Here is a 20,828-nt window from a genome sequence, read left to right as displayed (position 1 = left end):
ATATGTAATTTCTTCCATGGGTGGTGATTCTATAAAATGGTGTCTAGAGTACATACCACTTATGTGCATTAAAAGCACTCCAAGGGGAGGGAGGGGGGAGGAAAATATATTTTGTTTATTAAAATACTTAATTATAATATTATAATTGCATAATTTGTCTTATTGTAGTAATTTGGTAAGGGGGGGAGAAAATGATTGTTCTAAGTATAAATTTTATGTTTAACTATGCGTTTTATGAAATATTTAAGTTCAGATAATTGTATTGCATTGTCAAAGTTTAAAAATCAATAAAGATTTATAAAAAAAATAATAATAAAAAGCACTACAAAGTGGCTATTAGTCACCTATATACACTAGGTAGGGGCTCCTTTTACAAAGACGCACTAGCGGTTTTAGCGTGCCCTAAAATGCCACGCGTGCTAGCCGCTATCGCCTCCTTTTAAGCAATTTTTCGGCTACTGCATGCTATAGCGCCAAAAACACTAGTGCACCTTAGTAAAAGGAGCCCTAGGTGCTATTCTATCAGGTAGCACCGAACTGCAAGGGGGCGTACACATGGACAGAGCATGTGGGCGGAGGGGGGACCATGGCACGTCTCGCACATAGTTCATAGAGCACTATACACCGCATGTTTTTTTAATAATGGAATTTTGGTGCCAAAATGCCATTCTAGAACTGGTGCTATGTGCGTGGTATTGGGGGCATCTACACTGAGACACCAATGTACAGAACTGCCTTTAAAAGAGGGCAATTTTTATATGAGAGTGCCATGATTAAGTGCTTTACAGGAGCACCTATGTAGATGCTACTTGTCTTCATATGCAATATAGGCGTGAAAAATGGCCCCAAAATGAGGGTCCCGATCTATATTAGAGTCTACCCATACTCCCTCCCTCCCGGTAGTGTCCCTTCTCCGTCACCTGTCAGTCCCTCCCGCCCCCCCAAGCCGTTTCCCCTCCATCAGCCCCCCCCCCCCTCACGAACCAGCAGTTTCCCTGCCATCAGCGTGCCCCTCCCTCTTCCCCCACCCTGAACAGGAACAACCCAACCCCATCCCAGACCCAGCGGCAGGATCCCCAGGCCTACTGCGCTTCCCTGGTGGTCTAGTGGTGTGTTGGAACAGAAGCGATTCTCACTGACTCCTGCTTATGCTTTCTCGGCAGTGAAAATGGCTGCAGAGACTTCCACCAGGGATGCACAGATGGCCGAGGGGTGGGGTGTCCAGCCACTGGTTCCTGGAGGCAGGAGCATGCTGAAGATGGGGAAACTGCCGATTGGAAGTGGGGGGGGGGGGCTGATGGGCTGATAGCAGCAAAGGAGAAGGGACACTATTGGGAGGGAGGGTAGATGGGTGGACTTCTCTGCCTTTCCTTTACATTTATTCCCTCTCCCCACCCCTCCATAATTCTGTTTATGTGTGCATTCATGAGAGCACGTGTGCTTGTGTATGCATGTGATTATAAATAGCACTTTTGCACAACAGCACAACTGCACTATAGCATTATTTGCACTATTTGCACATATTTATTGTTCAACATTGAACTGGCTGACAAGATGAAATCAACATGAGGCCATAGCACCAATCACTTTATTAAGATAAGTAAAAATAGTTTTTTATAAATATATTTAAATAATAGTATTTAATATTTATTGTTTTAAATCATTAGTAAGCAAGAAAAAAATTTCAAAAAAATAGTGAGAGTGATTACATTGTATGAATTTCAGGACATAGAAGTGCAATGATGGTCCTGGAATATTCCTGCTATGGCTTTATGTAGGAACCATATGACTGAGCACTTTTGAAGTTTATATTTAATACATTTTTTGAAGTATTATTATAAGATAAAAAATAAGCTGTTAATTGTAAGAAAGGTGCATGTGCGCATGGACATGCGTGTCCGTGTGCACCCGTGTTTGTGCATGTGTGCTGAGTGTATGCGTTTGTGTTCACTCCCTTCCCATGAGCCTCTTTACTTTTGCAACCTGAGCAGAGACAGCTCTGACAACTTTGAAAGCTGCTCTCTTGTGCGTACCATCAATTTGCACCGTTTCTACCCATTTTCTCAAAGGAATGGCATTTCCTCTTGAAGGGAAGGGTTGAAGCTGCTGGATGATATTCTTGGGTCCAATTACTGTATTTATAGAAGGGGGGGGGAACCCAGGCATGCAAGATGCAGGAAGGGAACACAGTCAAATCACATATGCACCGCTTTCTACTTGAGCTTTGTTCTATTAGAAACATCAGCAAACGCCTGTGGTCGCTCTGTCAGTTTCTAGAGTCCATAGATAGCCCCTGAGAAATTATAATTCACTACCGGGTATCTAATGAGCAGGTACCTTAAATAGGCCAAATCCACACATCAACCTCCTGAAAATATCAGTGACTGCAACAGCCTTTGTCTGTATTTTTTCCCCCAGCAAACACGATTCTTGCTATAATTAAACCATAGAACAGAGAGCATGGAAAGTTAAAAAGAAAGTTTCCGTTTACTAATTATCCCTCGATACAAAAATATTCAACTGTTCACAACATCGGAAATACAATGCTATATGGTCAGTGGGGCATATGTTTAGATCACGCAGTTATTTTGGGCATCAGCAAATTCTCTTAGGATGTTTGGCAACTCTGTTAAGAAATCATTTTTACTGTGTTAAGAAAATACAGACATATGGATAATCAGCAAGCAGCTGCGAGTGTTTTATTTAGCCGCCAGGGCGTTATTCTCAGATATTCAATTCTGGGCCATATCCAGGTACCAGCACTACTCCCCTCACCTTGGGTTCTGCATCCCCAAACCTATATGTTGCGTCTGTCTTTCCAAGTTAGATTGTAAGCTCTTCCGAGAAGGGAAAGTCTATAACTGTGAAGATGTACAGCGCTGCCTACGCCTTTCAGCGCTATATAACTGATAAGTACACTCCTCCCTCAATAATCGCGAGGGTTAGGGGCAGAGCCGGCCCATGAATACTGAAAATTCACGAATAACTTTTGGGCCGACTCTGACCTACCCTTGCCTCCCTTCTTTCCCCCCCTCCCTCCCCCCCCCCGGGCATCCCTGACCTTACCTGGTGGTCTAGCGGTCTTTCGAGGCAGGAGTGATCTTCCTACGCTCCTGCCCCATGCAGATCACTCATTCAAAATGATTGGCGAGGCCCGACTTTAATGCAGGAAAAGGCAGTCAGAACATACCGCGAGAGATTTCCTTCACTCGCTGGCGCTCCGTCTACTCTCTCTTTCCTCTCCGGCTGCCCTCTCCTGCCCGGTCATTCGCGATCGGAAAATACCACAAATGACTGGGACTGTGAATCGCCGACCGTGAATGACCAGGGGAGCACTGTACAATATATAAACTGAACTAAACCTTAGGTTTGTATACCGCACCATTTCCACAGTCGTAGAGCTCGGCACGATTTACAGGAATTGGGATGAGAAAGGAACTCCAAGGAAAGGATGAAGATTGGAGGAAAGAAGAATGTTTAGAGGACTAGGATATCAAAGGAGGAGGGAGTGTTACATTTTTGAGAATAGCCAGGTTTTCAGATGTTTACAGAAAAGTTGGAGAGAACTCAGGTTCCGAAGAGGGGAGGTAAGGTTGTTCCAGAGCTTGGTGAATCTGAAGGGGAGGGAAGTCCCTAGCTTTCCTGGATGGGAAATGCCTTTTAATGAGGGGAGAGAGAGAATGAGTGATTCATCTGCTCTGTATATCATGAATTTTATCACCAACTTCTTTGGTGCATATTTCTCTACGGAACATGTAGGAGACTGGATTATAATTTGAGTGTTATTAAACAACGGGCTCCATTTTGATGTGATATGACACAATGGATCAAACAGCGCTCCACTGTATGAACCTTCTCAATTTCCAGTCTAATGTTTTATGTCACATTAAATCAAGGTGACATGCCAAAACATTTCAACCAAGTGGAAGGAACCTTTAAAGATGCTCATCCACCGGAGTTTTCACAACCTGGCAATTACCACCTCGGTAATTCTATTGAATAATTCACAACTCTGTTTCCATGACCTCCCATCCGACTCCGTGTTTCTAGCTGCTAAAGCAAATCCCATGGATGAGAACCGAGCTGGTTAGCTTAAAATGTTGAATACAGCAGCTGGATCTCTCCCCCTCCACTGAAATTCAATTAGTAGGATTTACTGCTCAAAACATTTTTCTCTATCGCTCACCGCTGGAAACTGAACAATATTTTCATGATACAGAAATCAAGGGAACAATACAGCCCCGATCTATCATCGTTAAGTCCAGCTTTTACCTATTTGCCTCCAGCACCCTTCCACTCATGTGACAAACGTATTGAGGGACGGCCCAGTGGCTCTGGTGGCAAGCGCTGTACAGGCCATGTAGAAGTTCTCTGGTTCAATCCTTATGTCAGGTGAACATAAGAATAGTCTTACTGGGTCAGACTAATGATCCATCAAGTCCAGTACCACGTTCTCATGGGGGCCAAAACCCAAAGACTAGCAACATTCCATGCTACCGATCCAGGGCAAGCAGTGGCTTCCCCCATGTCTTTCTCAATAACAGACTATGGACTTTTCCTCCAGGAACTTGTCCAAACCTTTCTTAAAACCCGCTACGCTATCTGCTCTTACCACAACCTCTGGCAAAGCGTTCCAGAACTTAACTATTCTCTGAGTGAAATTTTTTTTTCCTGCGATTGGTTTTAAAAGTATTTCCTTGTACCTTCGTCGAGGTGTGGGTGCTTGGAATGCTCTCCCAGAGGAGGTTGTGGCAGAGACTACTGTCCTGGGTTTCAAGCGCAAGTTGGATTCATACCTTCTTGCAAATCACATCGGGGGATACGGGAAATCCGGGTCTCCAATAAGGAGCACCTAACTGGGCCTCCGCGTGTGCGGATCGCCGGACTAGATGGACCTAGGTCTGATCCGGCGAAGGCGTTTCTTATGTTCTTATGTGTCCCCTAGTCTTTGTCATTTCTGACGGAGTGAAAAATTGTTCCCTCTAAGCTGAGCAGGAGTCCTCCACCCACAGTCTCACCAATAGAGGGTGCTGTTTTACTGTCACATTTTTCAATTGTGAGGGACATGCAAGTTCTGCAGGACTCCAGGGAACATACCTGTCCTTAGCGACTGAAAATATTCCACCCCCTAGTGGTAGCAATGCAGCTGGAGGACACCTGCTCAGCTTAGAGGGAACCGGATCCCCCCCGAACCTTCTCTTCTCCAAGCTGAAGAGCCCTAGCCGCTTTAGCCTCTCCTCATAGGGAAGTCATCCCAAACCTTTTAGCATTTTTGTCACCCTGCTCTGCACCTTTTTTAGTGCCACTATATCTTTTTTGAGATACAGCCACCAGAACTGCACACAGTATTCAAAGTTATGGCTGTATCACAGAGCAATAGTGATAGCACTACATCAACCGAGAATAGCCTTTGCCTCTAAAATCTGCCCAGTTTACTTCAGGGTTGATTTTGTGTTTCAGTCCTGCCCTTCTTCCCCTCTTAAAATATTTTATAATCTCCTCACTCTCTTACTAAAGGCTTCCCTTCCTATAGAGGTGGTCAGATGTATTTTCTAGTAATGATAGAGTTGCCCCTTGTCTTCCTACCTTTTAATGGTTCATAGACAACGGCGCGAAAGACAAAAGTGCGCGCCGACAATTGAGCGCAGCGCGCGCCACCGCGCCGCTCTAAATTACAGTTTTTAGGGGCTCCGACGGGGGGGTTTTGTTGGGGAACCCCCCCAGTTTACTTAATAGACATCGCGCCGGCGTTATGGGGGGTGTGGGGGGTTGTAACCCTCCACATTTTACTGTAAACTGAACTTTTTCCCTAAAAACAGGGAAAAAGTGATGTTTTCAGTAAAATGTGGGGGGTTACAATCCCCCACAATGCGGCGCGATGTCTATTAAGTAAAGTGGGGGGTTCCCCCCCACGCCCCCCCCCGTCAGAGCACTAAAAACAGTAATTTAGAGCGGCGCGGCGGCGCGCGCTGCGCTCAATTGTCTGGGCGCGCCTTTGTCCCGGTGCGCTTTTGACCTGACACCCCTTTTAATAAACAGCCCGCCCCACTGGATCTCCCCCTCGTCCCAAGGACTGGATAAAAATGGCTGAGATGGGCAAGAAAATAAACTTAGAGCAACAAAGGGTATCTTTCTTCTCATGTCTTAAGATGCCAGGAATATGTAGTTGAATTTCCTGCCGATGTCGGCTAACAGGACTATTTGAAATGCTCCATAACTTTGGTGGCCTCCAAGTACCCATCCCTCTCCCATTTTTAAACAATCCCTCCTCTTTTAATTTAACCTAGGCATGAAAACCGAATCACGATAATCATCTGACTGGTAAGGCAAAACAGATATGTGCCCTGTAGTTACCCACATGAAAAAGCTTAATAAGCTCAGCTTCTGCATTTCTGAGGTTCCAGATGAAGCATTTTCCAACCGAAATGTAGAAAGAATATTGCAAGGCTCTGTTTTAAGTTACAAACTCCTCTGCATCTGCATTTTTCCAGCTGGCTCTATTATCTAACTATTTCCTCGTTATGTTTACAATAACTCTCTTGTATTCTGGAGTTACTTCTATGCCCTGCTCAATCCAAAGTCCCAGACACACAGGGAGAAACGATCAAAGGGAGTTACAATCCCAAGTACATAATCAATGAAAACAAAATATTACAACAATACAATAAAAAATAAAATCATAAATGACTGAACACGCATGTTGGCTTCTTCGGGGGATCAAAATTCATAGGCCATATGCTTCTTATGCAGCTCTGTCTTCAAATGCCATTTTCACTGTGAGCTCAACATGCGTTGTGCGAAATGGAGACGGACGGACCCTACTGGGAATTTAAGTTAAGTGCCCAGTGTTTAAACTGTGTGCAGATTTTTGCTGTGGGGGTTTTTTTTTTAAATGACTATTTTTCAACTTAAAGGTTGGCACAGTTAATAGCAAAGAAAACATTAATTAATCTACATACTGTATATAAGATTCAACATAAAAACTTTGATGGAACGATAAATAAAAGGAGAGTTTTTGAGTGAGATCAATGACTGGCATTTGGAACTGTTATTGAAAAAACGGTTCATAGACAACGGCGCGAAAGACAAAGGCGCGCCCGGACAATTGAGCGCAGCACGGAGGCGCGCACCGCTCAAAATTACTGTTTTTAGGGGCTCCAACGGGGGTTTTGTTGGGGAACCCCCCCCCACTTTACTTAATAGACATTGCGCCGGCGTTATGGGGGGGTTTGGGGGGTTGTAACCCTCCACATTTTACTGTAAACTTAACTTTTTCCCTACAGTTCTAAATTTGATATGTACGGATTCCATATGATACTGCCTTTATGTAAACAAACTGGTTCCGACATTCATTCATTAGCGTCGTTGCCAGATTGACGAGAAGATTCACTTGCCACACTGTCCATAAGCCAGAAGTTTGATTTTTTTTAAAAAAAAATAATGATATTTCTCAAAAAAAAATCAATTTTTTGGCATCTGCAAGCCCTTTTTACCATAAAAATGTCGTCAAAACCACAAAAATTGGCCTACGATCCTTATGGTCCTGAAAGGGTTAAGAGGTCCAAAGTGGATAACAAAGTCAATTAATTACAAGTACAGTCAGATAATAAAAATAAAAGTTTAAAAAGACCATCAGTACAATTAATACTGAATCACAAATTCATGAACTAAATAACGCTTGCTTTTACAAAGCTGCACTAGATATTTTTACTGTGGGCCAGCATTGGAGCATTTATCTTGCCGACCCATAGTAGAAACCTCTACCGCGAGTTTGTAAAAGGAGCCCCTAAGGCCCAGATTCTATAAATAGAGCCAAATGCGGCAGCCACCTAAATAGCGGTTGGCGATCACGTGTCAGTTACGCAGTGGTGCTGTTTACAGAATTGCGCCTTCGGGAAAGATAGGTGCCAGAAACGTAAGCCTGGAAAACCCTGGCCTACATTCCCATTGCCTATCTTTGCATGAATCGGGCCTATGTAGGAGCTTCAGTCCACCTAACGCCACCTCCGGCATTAGCCACACCTGCAGTGGTGTTTGGCAGACTACAGCGCCTATGTTTGCGCGATTCCGGTGCCGATTTTTAAGTGCCCATAGGTGCATTGAAACTCAGTTAATATCATTTGAACGGCATTTTTAACGGAGATTGGGCACCTAAGAAATCAGCTCCCGGTTTGAAAATCCAGGCCTAAGTTTTTAATGTTTTGCAAAAAATAATATGTGAAGAAACTTGTCTCAAGGTAAATGGAAGGCTATTCCAAAACTGAACTGCCATAAAAACTAAAGGAGCCTTAAAAAAATGTTAAATCAGATTTCTTTGGGTGAAGGAAGCTCTAAATCCAATTTATGGGAGGATAGATATGGTCACTCTATACAGAATGAGAACTAATTTGTGAATGTGAATTGATGTAAGGCCATGCAGAATTTTATGAATAAAACAAGCAGCTTTAAACAAAACCCAAATGTTCACTGGCAACCAGTGAAGAGTCAACAGTAATCATACTTTCCTAGTTTAACCCTAACTTCTACTCACGGCAAAGTAAGGGGGTAGGGGGTGGACAGCAAGGGTACCAGCATCTCTCCTCTTCTACCCTTCTACCTCTTCACATCCTTGCCTGCCATGAGCAGCACCTCTTACCCGCTGCTCGCACTGCCCCATAACACCCTCTGATGTCACTTCCTGTTCATTGGGACTAGGAAGTGATGTCAGAGGGAAGGATGAGACTGGCACAAGCAGCAGGTAAGGAATGCTGCTTGCAGCTGTGAAGATTTGAAGAGGTACAGGGGGAGCGAATAGAATGCTAGGTATAATCAAGAAGGGTATTACAACCAGAACGAAAGAAGTTATCCTGCCGTTGTATCGGGTGATGGTGCGTCCGCATCTGGAGTACTGCATCCAATATTGGTCGCCGTACCTTAAGAAGGATATGGCGTTACTCGAGAGGGTTCAGAGGAGAGCAACACATCTGATAAAAGGGATGGAAAACCTTTCATACGCTGAGAGATTGGAGAAACTGGGTCTCTTTTCCCTGGAGAAGAGGAGACTTAGAGGGGACATGATAGAGACTTACAAGATCATGATAGGCATAGAGAGAGTAGAGAGGTACAGATTCTTCAAACTTTCGAATAATAAAAGAACAAGAGGGCATTCAGAAAAGTTGAAAGGGTACAGATTCAAAACGAATGCTAGGAAGTTCTTCTTTACCCAACGTGTGGTGGACACCTGGAATACGCTTCCAGAGGGCGTAATAGGGAAGAGTATGGTGCTGGGGTTCAAGAAAGGATTGGACAATTTCCTGCTGGAAAAGGGGATAGAGGGGTATAGATAGAGGATTACTGCACAGGTCCTGGACCTGTTGGGCCTCCGCGTGAGCGGACTGCTGGGCACTATGGACCTCAGGTCTGACCCAGGTTCTTATGTCCCCAGCCCTAGTTGACTCAGGGAGCACAAGACCCCAGACCCAAGAATTGAATCTGGGATTTTCCACTGGGCTGCCCCTAACTCATTTTTTGCTTCTGAATGTAGTTTATCTTATTTCAGAGAAACCTATCTCAAGATGGTGACAAATTTTTTTCATGTTAAAACATGCTTTCTGTAATAATCAGACTGAAGGTGAGGATTCAGTAACAACTTAAAAACATGAATCCACAGTAGCAACAGTTCCAAAGACCGAAAAGTGCTAATTAAATCACTGAGTACATCTTAGCAGTACTGAAATCATCTCTTGGGGCATGATCGACAGGAAACCAACCTGAACAGGCCAAGTAGTTTCAAAGTATACAAATACTTTTTAAATAATTGTCAAAAAGGATGTACCTAGTTTTTCTAATAAATGTGTTAACATAAAGCATGCACTAACCCTTTCCTTCTATAATAGTCGCCTAAAATTTAGGTATAAGTTGCACATGTACGAGGGGGTGCTGAAACGTTCTCAGCCCAACTCAAGAAGGGAATAATGTGGAGCCATGAAACTTACAAGTTATTCTACACTTTTCTTGACGCTTTTCACTTCAATGAGGCAAATGCATCTAGTAAAAGGACACAGGTATAGGGAAACCAAGCCATTGTGACATCACTGATGAGGTTGGCTCTTAGACATTGGTGGAATGAGGCATTATGACATCACAATACGAGGGGCTACTAAAAAGTTCTCAGCCCAACCAAGAAGGGAATAATGTGGAGCCATGAAACTTACAAGTTATTCCACATATTCACCCCTAAGTTCAACACACTTGACACATCACGTCTGAAGTTTCTGTAATCTTTCCAAAAACACTCTATGTGGTCACTGAAATATTGCTCTGCTTCTGCAAACACCTCTGAATCACTCGAAAATTGTCGCCCTTTCAAACTCTTTTTAAGGTTGGAAACATAAAATAGATGGAGAAAAATCCGATGAGTAGGGTGAATGGTCTATGCACTGACACCCCAACTGTGTCAAAACACCCATCGTTTTTGTCAGCCTTTTGAGCAGGTGCATTGGTAGGTCCTCAATGATGGAATGCTCTTCCAAAATCGGTTTTTCAAGAATCTTCCTCTTTGTCATTTCGTAAATGTTTGAAGGCTCATTATTTTCTTCTTTTTTTTATTTAAATTTTATAATTATTAAGTATGCAATCACAAAGAAAAACATTGTGATAACTGAAATAAAGAAATTATTCATCTCTTAAGAAATAAGGAAATAGATAAATGAACAATTCGTCCACAAACTATGGGATTCAAGAACAGAAATAATGTAAATGAAAGTAATATGCAATAATAAATTTTGGATATGTCTTGTCAACTCAAATCTCTGATTCTTGATTGTGTGTGTGTAAGTATTCGATAATGGCAATTAAATATGCAATTGCTGATTTAGAATTCATGCTTAGCGCACATCAGGTGAGAATTATCCTCGCAATGTGCATGCACCTTAAAAAAAAAAAAAAATGAAAATATCCCAAATCGAAAGCCTTCATTTTGAATGAACACAAGCCAAATGATCGATTTTGACCTGGCGTATTAATAATTTGAATTGCAGGGACTGACCCGAGCAGCCTGGTACTCCTAAGCGGCATGTTCAGTATGCTTGATGACCAAATTAATAGCACAAGAAGAAGAAATCGGAGGCATGCTGTTGACAACGATTACAATATTGAGGTTCTGCTCGGCGTGGACGACTCCGTTGTACAGTTTCATGGGAAGGAGCACGTGCAGAAGTATCTTTTGACCCTTATGAACATTGTGAGTGATTTTTACAAATTATTTTAACGAGCTCATATTATTTCTTGTGTTAATTTATTTTAATTGCACTTTCAAAGCTCCCCGAACAAATGTACAACAAAATAGTTTCATAGAACACCTATAAATCAGGTACATATTTAAAACAGCCTTTATAGCAACATAGAACATCCAAAGACAAATTCAGAAATTTAAGAGCGCGCTAAAGACAGCTGTATTTACAGAGGCCTTCTCGTGAAATTTTATTCTGCTTGTTTTGAAGAATTTTAGGTGAATGTTGCTTATTTTTGACATGAACACTTTCACAACAAAATGTGAGAAAGACGTCTGCTGGATGTCTATGGTTCCTTGCAAGCTTTATCATAAAAGACAATCAAACAGAGGAAAAAACCTCAGACTGAGGCCCTCCCACCGCCACAATGATGGTTTAAAGGTGGTTAGGCGATAACCTCACTGGCAAAAAACCTCTGTAATATTGCAGATAGATAAAAGCATTGCTCGGTGCTGTTTGAATTATTCTTAAATTATATGCATTTGAAGATAGAGGAAAAGTCTTCCACTTATCTGCTGTTGGTCGGTACATTGTGGCGGTGGGAGGGCCTCAGTCTGAGGCTTTTTCCCCCTGTTTGATTGTCTTTTATGATTAAGCTTGCAAGGAACCATAGACATCCAGCAGACGTCTTTCTCACATTTTTTGTGAAAGTGTTCATTTGATATATTAGTTTTTCACAGCACTTGAGTCTTTTTGCTTATTTTTGTATTGTCATGTTGATTGCGTATTTGTTATGTGAACCGCTTGGGTTTAAGCGGGCTACAAGTTTTTAAATAGATAATGAACAACATACCAACAGGAAGTGTAAGATGTACAAAACAGCCAAAGCAAGAGAATGATGTACACCAAAGGTGGACCTTGGTTTGTGTGTTCCCAAAATTAAACTGTTCTAAAACCACAAAACAAGGCCAGAATCGGAAGCATAGTTATACATTTGCATGTTTGTTATCCAAGTTTCCAAATTTTTTCATGTCTTACTATCCTGCACCAAGGGTAAAATCCTTCTGGGCAGTTTACAATCTAAGATGAAGTCAAAGCTAAAAACAACAGTTTAAAATCGCATTGCAACATACAAATAAGGTTAAAAGCAGAACTACAAATTGTTAAAGGAAAGTAGGAAAAAAAATACATTGGGTTATAACTTCTTGCTATTTGTTATGATATGCATCTGAGAAAAGAAATGTTTTTAACTTGGCCTTAAACTTATCAGTTGAATTCAGTAATTGGAGAGCCAGAGGCCTACAGTTCCACAGTTGTGATAAATGCTTTGACAAATTCCTGGAGAAAAAGTCCATAAACTGTTGTTAAAATAGACTTGGGGGAATCTTGCTGCTTATCCTGGAATTAAGTAGCGTAGAATCTTGCTACTTTTTGGAATTCTGCCAGGTACTTGTGACCCGGGTTGGCCTCTGTGAGAAACAGGATACCGGGCTTGACGGACTTTTGGTTTGGCCCATTATGACAATTCTTATGTTCTTAACTATAGTGAATTGCATTAACGCTCAACAGTTCATCTCTTCAAGGTTAAATTAAAGAAGCACTATAGCAGATGGCTTGTTATAGTTTGATGTTAACAGAAGCCAAATACACTAGGCGAAGTCTGAAACAATATGGTGAGCAGATGCCAAAACAAATTAATCAGATCTTTTCATCTGATATATAATTTCTGAAAGCAATGTGGCATCATTTAACGGACTTAGAGAAATTATCATCCTTATAATCATGAGTGCATATTCTCAGTAATCCTGAATGAGACCAGCTTTCATAGTTCCTGACTGGTAAAGCCATGAGTTAAAGAATTCTGTCCCCTGCTGATTGATGATATTTGATCTTTGGTGTGTTAGGAATGTCTTGGTATGTCTGGTTTCTGGTTAGATGCTTCCTTCAAACTTTTGAACTAGAGAATGACAGGAGCTCAAATTTCCTCGTCCCGACCCCGCGAGTTTTTGTCGCTGTCCTGTCCCTTCCCCCATTCCCATAAGCTCTGTCGAAACCACACAAACCTCAAACACTTATGATTTTTAAGTGGCTTGTGCGGATGAGGATAGAGCTCGTAGGGATGGGGCAGAGGTAGGACAAGAACTCACGGGGACGGGAAATGAGTTCCCGTAGGAAGGGGAAAAATTTGTCCCCGTATCATTCTCTATTTTGAACATCAACACTAGGCAAATTATGATAAAGTATAAGGGGCTTAATGGGTAAGTTCAGCCTGTCGGTAAATTCTAAACATTTGTAAAGCTTGTATGGGCAGACTAGATAGGACTATATACTGTTTCCAACATTATCCTTCCCCTCCCCAAAAGGTATCTCCCTCGTCGGTAAACTCGGGTCCTCCCTCCACTTCAGAATCGCTCAGCTCTGGAATAGTCTCCCCTCCCCTCTCCGCGACACGAGCCCCCTTCTACCATTCCGTAAGACTCTGAAGACTTGGCTCTTCTCCAAAAAGTAACCCGTTCCCCTAGTACTATCACGCCTACCTCTCTCTTACCTCTTCTATAAATCCACTGGAGTTCCGTTCCTTCCCTAACCATGTAAACCGTGTCGAGCTCCACCTGTGGAGATGATGCGGTATATAAACCCAAGATTTAGTTTAGTTTAGTTTAGGCCAATCCAGGCCTCAAGTACTTGGCAAGATCCTAGAGAGTGCAACAGATTTTAGGCTGCTTATCCTAGAATAAGCAGTAGATTTTCCAAAGTCCATCTTAATAATGGTCTATGGACTTTTAGACACGAAACAACCACAGTGGAGATACGTAGTAATGTTGGTGTGCAGTTTATTCATAAAATGTAAAAGTATGTGCGATGGCTTGAAACGCACATGTTTCAGCCGATATGGCCTGCCTCAGGAGCCTTCCTTGAAAGGATCAATTACTTGGGTAAATCACTTCATCCAATATTCTAAGTTCATTTAAAGATACCGTGCGGGTCTCTGCACACACGAACAATAGCTCAAGAAAGATATAGCGGCACTAGAAAAGGTTCAAAGAAGACCAATCAAGATGATAAAAGGGATGGAACTCCTCTCGTATAAGGAAAGACTAAAAAAGGTTAGGGCTCTTCAGCTTGGAAAAGAGACGTCTGAGGGAAGATAGGATTGAAGTCTACAAAATCCTGAGTGGAGTAGAACAGTTACAAGTGGATCGATTTTTCACTCCGTCAAAAATTACAAAGACTAGGGGACGCTCAATGAAGTTACAGGGAAATACTTTTCAAACCAACAGGAGGTTGTGGCAAGAGCGGATAGCGTAGCTGGTTTTAAGAAAGGTTTGGATAATTTCCTGGAGGAAAAGTCCACAATGTGTCATTGAGACAAACATGGGGAAAGCCACTGTTTTCATGGAATGCATGGAATATTGATACTATTTGAGGTTCTAGAATCTTGTTGCCCTTTGAGATTCTGGAATCTCGCTATTCTTTGGGATTCTGTTTGGAATATTGCTACTCTTTGGGTTTTTGCCAGGTTCTAGTGACCTGGATTGCCCACCGTGAGGATGGACTACTGGGCTAGGTGGACTATTGGTCTGAATCAGCACATAAGGATCAAAAACATAGTAGTCACTTAGGAATAAGAGACATTGCTGAAGGAAAAGATTGCTGTTAATTGGAGGCGCTCACTCGTGGATTCTGTAGAGTAATCGCATGGGTTCCATAGTGCTTTTAAAACTGAATTGCCCTTATATGATGGCACAATTTCAATATATATTTTGGCCAAAAATGGTGTCAGTTGACAAAAAAGCAATCAAATAATAGGTATACAGTGGTGCCTCACACAACGAACTTAATTGGTTCCAGGAGCAAGTTTGTTATGCGAAAAGTTCGTTATGGGAAACGCGTTTTCCCATAACAATACATGTTAAAAAAAATTATTCGTTCTGCAGCATAAAATATGCTAAGATGACATAAAAAAAGATACATTTGTCAAAATGGTGAAAATGGTGGTCTTGCTGAGGCCAAACTCTTTGACGAGGTCACACTGTTTTACCTCACATTCACTCCTTCTAATTATTTCCCGTTTCATTTCAACAGAAATCACCTTCCTGCTTTTTTTAGAAGCCATGATATATAAAAAATATTGAGTTTATCTTAAAAGGACGACTGTATACAGTGAGAGAGGGCAGTTAAGCGCAGTGACTAACGACTGCCTGCAGTGCCTGCGCGGAAGGATGCAATACATCGGCAGCTCGGGCGACTTCGTTGTGTGAAACGAAGTTCGTTGTGTGAAACGAAGTTCGTTGTGTGAAACGAAGTTCGTTGTGTGAAACGAAGTTCGTTGTGTGAATCAAGACATGAAGTTCGTTGTGTGCAGCGTTCGCTGTGCGAGGCGTTCGTTATGCGAGGCACCACTGTACTTTCACCTATCAGAGTTCTAATGTTTGGAATCTCTTACCTCTTGGTATAAGGTAACTAGGTTCCTACTTAGTTTTGGGTTTTTTTTAGAGCTCTTAAATGTTATTTATTTGGGATCTGTTATACAAATGTAGACTGATGTAGACCTTGCATTTCTCTACATTGAAGTTCATCTGCCATTTATTAGCCCACTCCTCCAGTTTGTTTAGGTCCCTTTGTAGGTCTTCACATTCCTCTGTAGCAGGGTTAGAACCGCAGAGGAATGTGAAGACCTACAAAGGGACCTGAACAAACTGGAGGAGTGGGCTAATAAATGGCAGATGAACTTCAATGTAGAGAAATGCAAGGTCATGCATATAGGGAAAAAGAACCTGATGTTCAGCTATAAAATGGGAGGATTAGTACTAGGGGAAAGTAACCTTGAAAAAGACTTGGGTGTGCTGATGGATACAGCAATGAAGTCAATGGCACAATGCGCAGCAGCCGCAAAGAAAGCAAACAGAATGTTGGGTATTATTAAAAAAGGTATTACAACCAGAACGAAGGAAGTCATCATGGTCCAATATTGGTCGCCGTACCTTAAGAAGGACATGGCAATACTGGAGAGGGTTCAGAGAAGAGCGACGAAAATGATAAAAGGTATGGAGAACCTTCCATACGCAGACAGGTTAGAAAGGCTGGGGCTCTTCTCCCTGGAAAAGCGGAGACTCAGAGGAGACATGATAGAGACTTTCAAGATCATGAAGGACATAGAGAAGGTAGAGAGGGACAGATTCTTCAGCCTATTGGGAACCACAAGAACAAGGGGGCACTCGGAGAAATTGAAAGGGGACAGGTTTAGAACCAATGCTAGGAAATTCTTTTTCACTCAGAGGGTGGTGGACACCTGGAATGCGCTTCCGGAGGTTGTGATAGGACAGAGTACACTACAGGGTTTCAAAGAAGGATTGGATAAATTCCTGAAGGACACGGGGATTGAGGGATATAGATAGAGGTAGAGATAGGATTATGAAAGAATAGATAGAAGCATAAAGGGGAATAAAGGGTTTTAGACAAGGATCACCTTACAGGTCATGGACCTGATGGGCCGCCGTGGGAGCGGACTGCTGGGCGCGATGGACCTCTGGTCTGACTCAGCAGAGGCAACTTCTTATGTTCTTATGATGGCCTCTTTTACAAAGTGCTGCGCTAATGGCCCTGAAGCCCATAGTGATTTAAAGGGCTTCGGGGCTGTTGCCACGTGGCTTTGTAAAAGAGGCGTGTCTTTAATTTTATTATAGTTTTTTTTTGTTCTAATTTTATGCAATACCCCTTGTTTATGGGTTTGTCTTCTTTTTGTTATCTGCACTGAATCTTAAGGAATGATAGCAGAAAATAAATGCTCCGAATAGATATTTTGTACATGAGCTTTCAAACCTTTGTAGATTCCTTTATCACAGTATCTCGTAAACTTTGTGAAGCCACAGCACATTAAAAGTAGTGGCTGCTGCTCGAGGCATCTGGAAGGGCACAGATTGCCACATGATGACTTCACATCGATGCCTGCACAAAGGCCCTCCAGACAGGCCCTGAGTGGCCAGGTGGGTGTGGGATGCCGGAAGGGGAGATGCATGGAGGGGCGAGGCACTGGCGCCTGCTGAATGCCTAAAGGATGTGCCTCTCGCCATGATAGGCGCGTTCTGTAGGGTTCATAGACAACCCCGCGAAAGACAAAGGCGCGCGCCGAAAAAAATTACAGTTTTTAGGGGCTCCGACGGGGGGTTTTGTTGGGGAGCCCCCCCAGTTTACTTAATAGAGATCGCGCCTGCGTTTTGGGGGGTTGTAACTCTCCACATTTTACTGTAAACTTAACTTTTTCCCTACAAACAGGGAAAAAGTGAAGTTTTCAGTAAAATGTGGGGGGTTACAACGCCCCCACAACGCGGCGCGATCTCTATTAAGTAAAGTGGGGGTGGTTCCCCCCCACACCCCTCCCGTCGGAGCCCTAGAAACAGTAATTTTCTGTGGCGTGCGCCTCCGCGCTGCGCTCAATTGTCTTCGCGCGCCTTTGTCCCGTCGCGCTTTTGACCTGACGCCGTTCTGTAGGCAGTCAGCTGATGCTGGCGCCTTTCCTCCTTTCCCAGCGCCTTGCGGCACACCTGAAATCTCGGGAGGCATACTAGTTTGCGATAACGCTGCTTTGTCAGACGTATTTGCAGCGGGTCGGGCGGGCTGCAAAGCTTCTTGGACATATAAGAGCTCGTTTCAAAAGAGGAACTGAGGTCAAGAAAATGTTAACTTGGCCCTTGTATCTTTAGGCACCATCCACAATGGGTACCGACATTGTGGCAAATTGTTACTGGTCCTGTGCACAGCTTTATGGGAAGATAATAGGATCAAAAAAAAAGAAGGTGATAAATGGAATCTTTTGTGAAAAGTGGTTGTCTTGAAAGGTCCTTAATTAGGTCCAGGGCTGTTGTCATGCCTCTCTTTTTTTCCGAAGCTAGAGGAAACCAGTTTCTCTGAACTTTCCTTTTGTGTAGTTTCAAGAATGTCAGTATAGAGAAGCTTTAATGAGCATCTTATACTTGTCCATGTGCTACACTCTGTAGCATAGCGTCTAACTTGTAAGCGTAGCAGTGAACGGAGAGTGAGCAGATTGCACTGCGGGCAGTTCAGGAAATCAACAGATATGCACTGAAGCCAATTACCGTCCCTTAACCTTTTCCTATCATAATAAATTTTACGTTAACGCTGGTTCCAATCGTAATTATTTTAGCAAAGTTTTGTATTATTCACCATTATCATTTACGGCTATTGTAAACATAATGTAAATAGAAATATAGAAAATGACGGCAGAAAAGGGCCACGGCCCATCAAGTCTGCCCACTCTAATGATCCACCCCCTAACTTCCTCCATGAAGAGATCCCACATGCCTATCACATTTTTTCTTAAAATCTGGCACGCTGCTGGCCTCAATTACCTGTAGTGGAAGATCATTCCAGTGATCAACCACCCTTTCGGTGAAGAAGTACTTCCTGGTGTCGCCATGAAATTTCCCACCTCTGATTTTCAACGGATGCCCTCTTGTTGCCGTGGGTCCTATAAGAGAAAAGATATCTTCTTCCACTTCGATACGGCCCGTGACATATTTGAACGTCTCAATCATGTTTCCCCTCTCTCTGCGTTCCTCGAGTGAGTATAGCTGCAACTTACCCAGTCGTTCCTCATATGGAAGATCCTTAAGTCCTAAGACCATCCTGGTGGCCATTCGCTGAACCGACTCAACTCTCAGCACATCTTTTTGGTAATGTGGCCTCCAGAATTGTACATAATATTCCAGATGAGGTCTCACCATGGATCTGTACAATGGTATTATGACTTCGGGCTTACGGCTGATGAAACTTCTAAGGATACAACCCATAATTTGTCTAGCCTTGGATGAAGCTTTCTTCACTTGATTGGCAGCCTTCATGTCTTCACTAATGATCACTCCCAAGTCTCGTTCTGCTGCAGTCCTTGCTAAGGTCTCACCATTTAGGGTGTAAGTTCTGCATGGATTTCTGCTGCCAAGGTGCATGACCTTACATTTTTTGGCATTGAAACTTAGTTGCCAAGTTTTTGACCAATGTTCCAGTAAGAGTAGGTCCTGCGTCATACTGTTAGGCACTGTGCTTTTGCCTACTATGTTGCATAGTTTGGCGCCATCGGCGAATAATGTAATTTTACCTCGAAGCCCCTCAGCCAAGTCTCTTACGAAGATGTTAAATAGGATCGGGCCCAAGACCGAGCCCTGCGGCACTCCACTGATCACCTCCGATGTTTCGGAGAGGGTACCGTTCACCACCACCCTCTGAAGTCTACCTCCAAGCCATTCCTTAACCCATGCAGTTAATGTTTCACCTAATCCCATCGAACTCATCTTGCTCAATAACCTGCGGTGTGGGATGCTATCAAACGCTTTACTGAAGTCCAAGTACACGACGTCCAGGGACTCCCCCATATCCAGCTTTCTTGTTACCCAATCAAAGAAGCTGATTTTACCCAGTCAAAGAAGCTGATAGTCATAAGTCTGTAAATTCAAATATTTTGTGTTCCTGACTCTTTATTAGTCCATACAGACTGTTTATCCACAATGGCAACGACATTTTTGGGACACACGATAGGAAAAGGTTAAGTTAGACATTTACAGCATGCAGGGCAAAAGAGAATCTGTAGTCTGTGTAGAAGACTTTTTTTTTATTTAATTGGTTTGCTCTCACATCTTCCCCAAAGAGCTCAGAACAGGTTAAGAGGTTACAATTTGATCATAGCAGGTTTCTGGGTCTCATCGCATCTGTGTAGAAGGAACTGATGTTTCAGCCACCATGAATGATGGCTGAAATGTTGGTTCCTTCTACGCAGACGCAGCGAGACCCGGAAACCTGCTACAGTCATGACGTCAGCCGCGGGAGCCTAGGAGAACAGGTTACAATTTGTCGTAGTTACAGCAGAAGGTTTTTTTCGATGCAAGTTTTTATCCTAACTCGACACATACTAGGAAAATGATGAGTTTGGAAAAGCCATCCGGACCCCAGGACAGGTGCGGGGAAACCGTCTGGTAACCCTAACACACCCCTTTCCCCAAAAATGATTTTGAAAGTTAGCGCATGCAAACTAGAAAAATATCACACAGGGTCCGATTCTATATACGGCGCCTAGATTGTAGGTGCTGCTTGGCGCGGTTGTCTATTAACTGCTAGGCGCCATTTATAGAATCATGTGTCGCGGCACCTAAGCAAACTTAGTCTTGACACTGCTCCATTAGGCCAGCTTTTCACTCGTCTAATTTGACGGTGCCAATGTCGGACATCCTATGCCTGTCCTAACTCAACCACGCCTATTCTCCACCCATAACCACACCTACTTTTGCAGACAGGTTTCCTTAGGCTTGGGAGGATGCCTCTACTTAGGTGTTGCTAGGCGTCCTGAACTCTTAAATTGTTTAATTAAAGGGTTTTTTTTTTGATTGGATGAAAACTGTCATGGTCAAGTGTCACACCGACTAAGCCAACTAAAAAATAAAAGTTAGGCTTGAATCCCAAACGTAGGCATTGCTAGTCGGCTTCAATTAGAGAACCTCATGTACAGAATATGGCTCCAAGTGCTTTGACACGTTTTGCAGTCCTGTTTCTTCACGCACCGAGCACGCATTAGGGCTTAACGCCCTTTAGTAAAAGGTACCCCATATA

General features: G+C 42.9%; 1 protein-coding gene across 6 annotated transcripts in view; it reads left to right on the top strand.

The window, feature by feature from the left end:
• Positions 1-20,828, top strand: part of ADAMTS2 (ADAM metallopeptidase with thrombospondin type 1 motif 2) — a 225,060-nt gene that overhangs the window by 126,052 nt on the left and 78,180 nt on the right. For all 6 annotated transcript variants that reach the window (XM_033927280.1, XM_033927281.1, XM_033927284.1 and 3 more), the window contains exon 4: positions 11,019-11,221. In XM_033927280.1, coding sequence (XP_033783171.1) covers positions 11,019-11,221 — 203 coding nt within the window. The remainder of the gene's footprint in view (positions 1-11,018; positions 11,222-20,828) is intronic.

Source organism: Geotrypetes seraphini, chromosome 18 (genome assembly GCF_902459505.1).
Source record: "Geotrypetes seraphini chromosome 18, aGeoSer1.1, whole genome shotgun sequence".
Lineage (NCBI taxonomy): Eukaryota > Metazoa > Chordata > Amphibia > Gymnophiona > Dermophiidae > Geotrypetes > Geotrypetes seraphini.
Note: the sequence above shows the minus strand (reverse complement) of the source record. Positions and strands in the feature narration are given on the sequence as shown.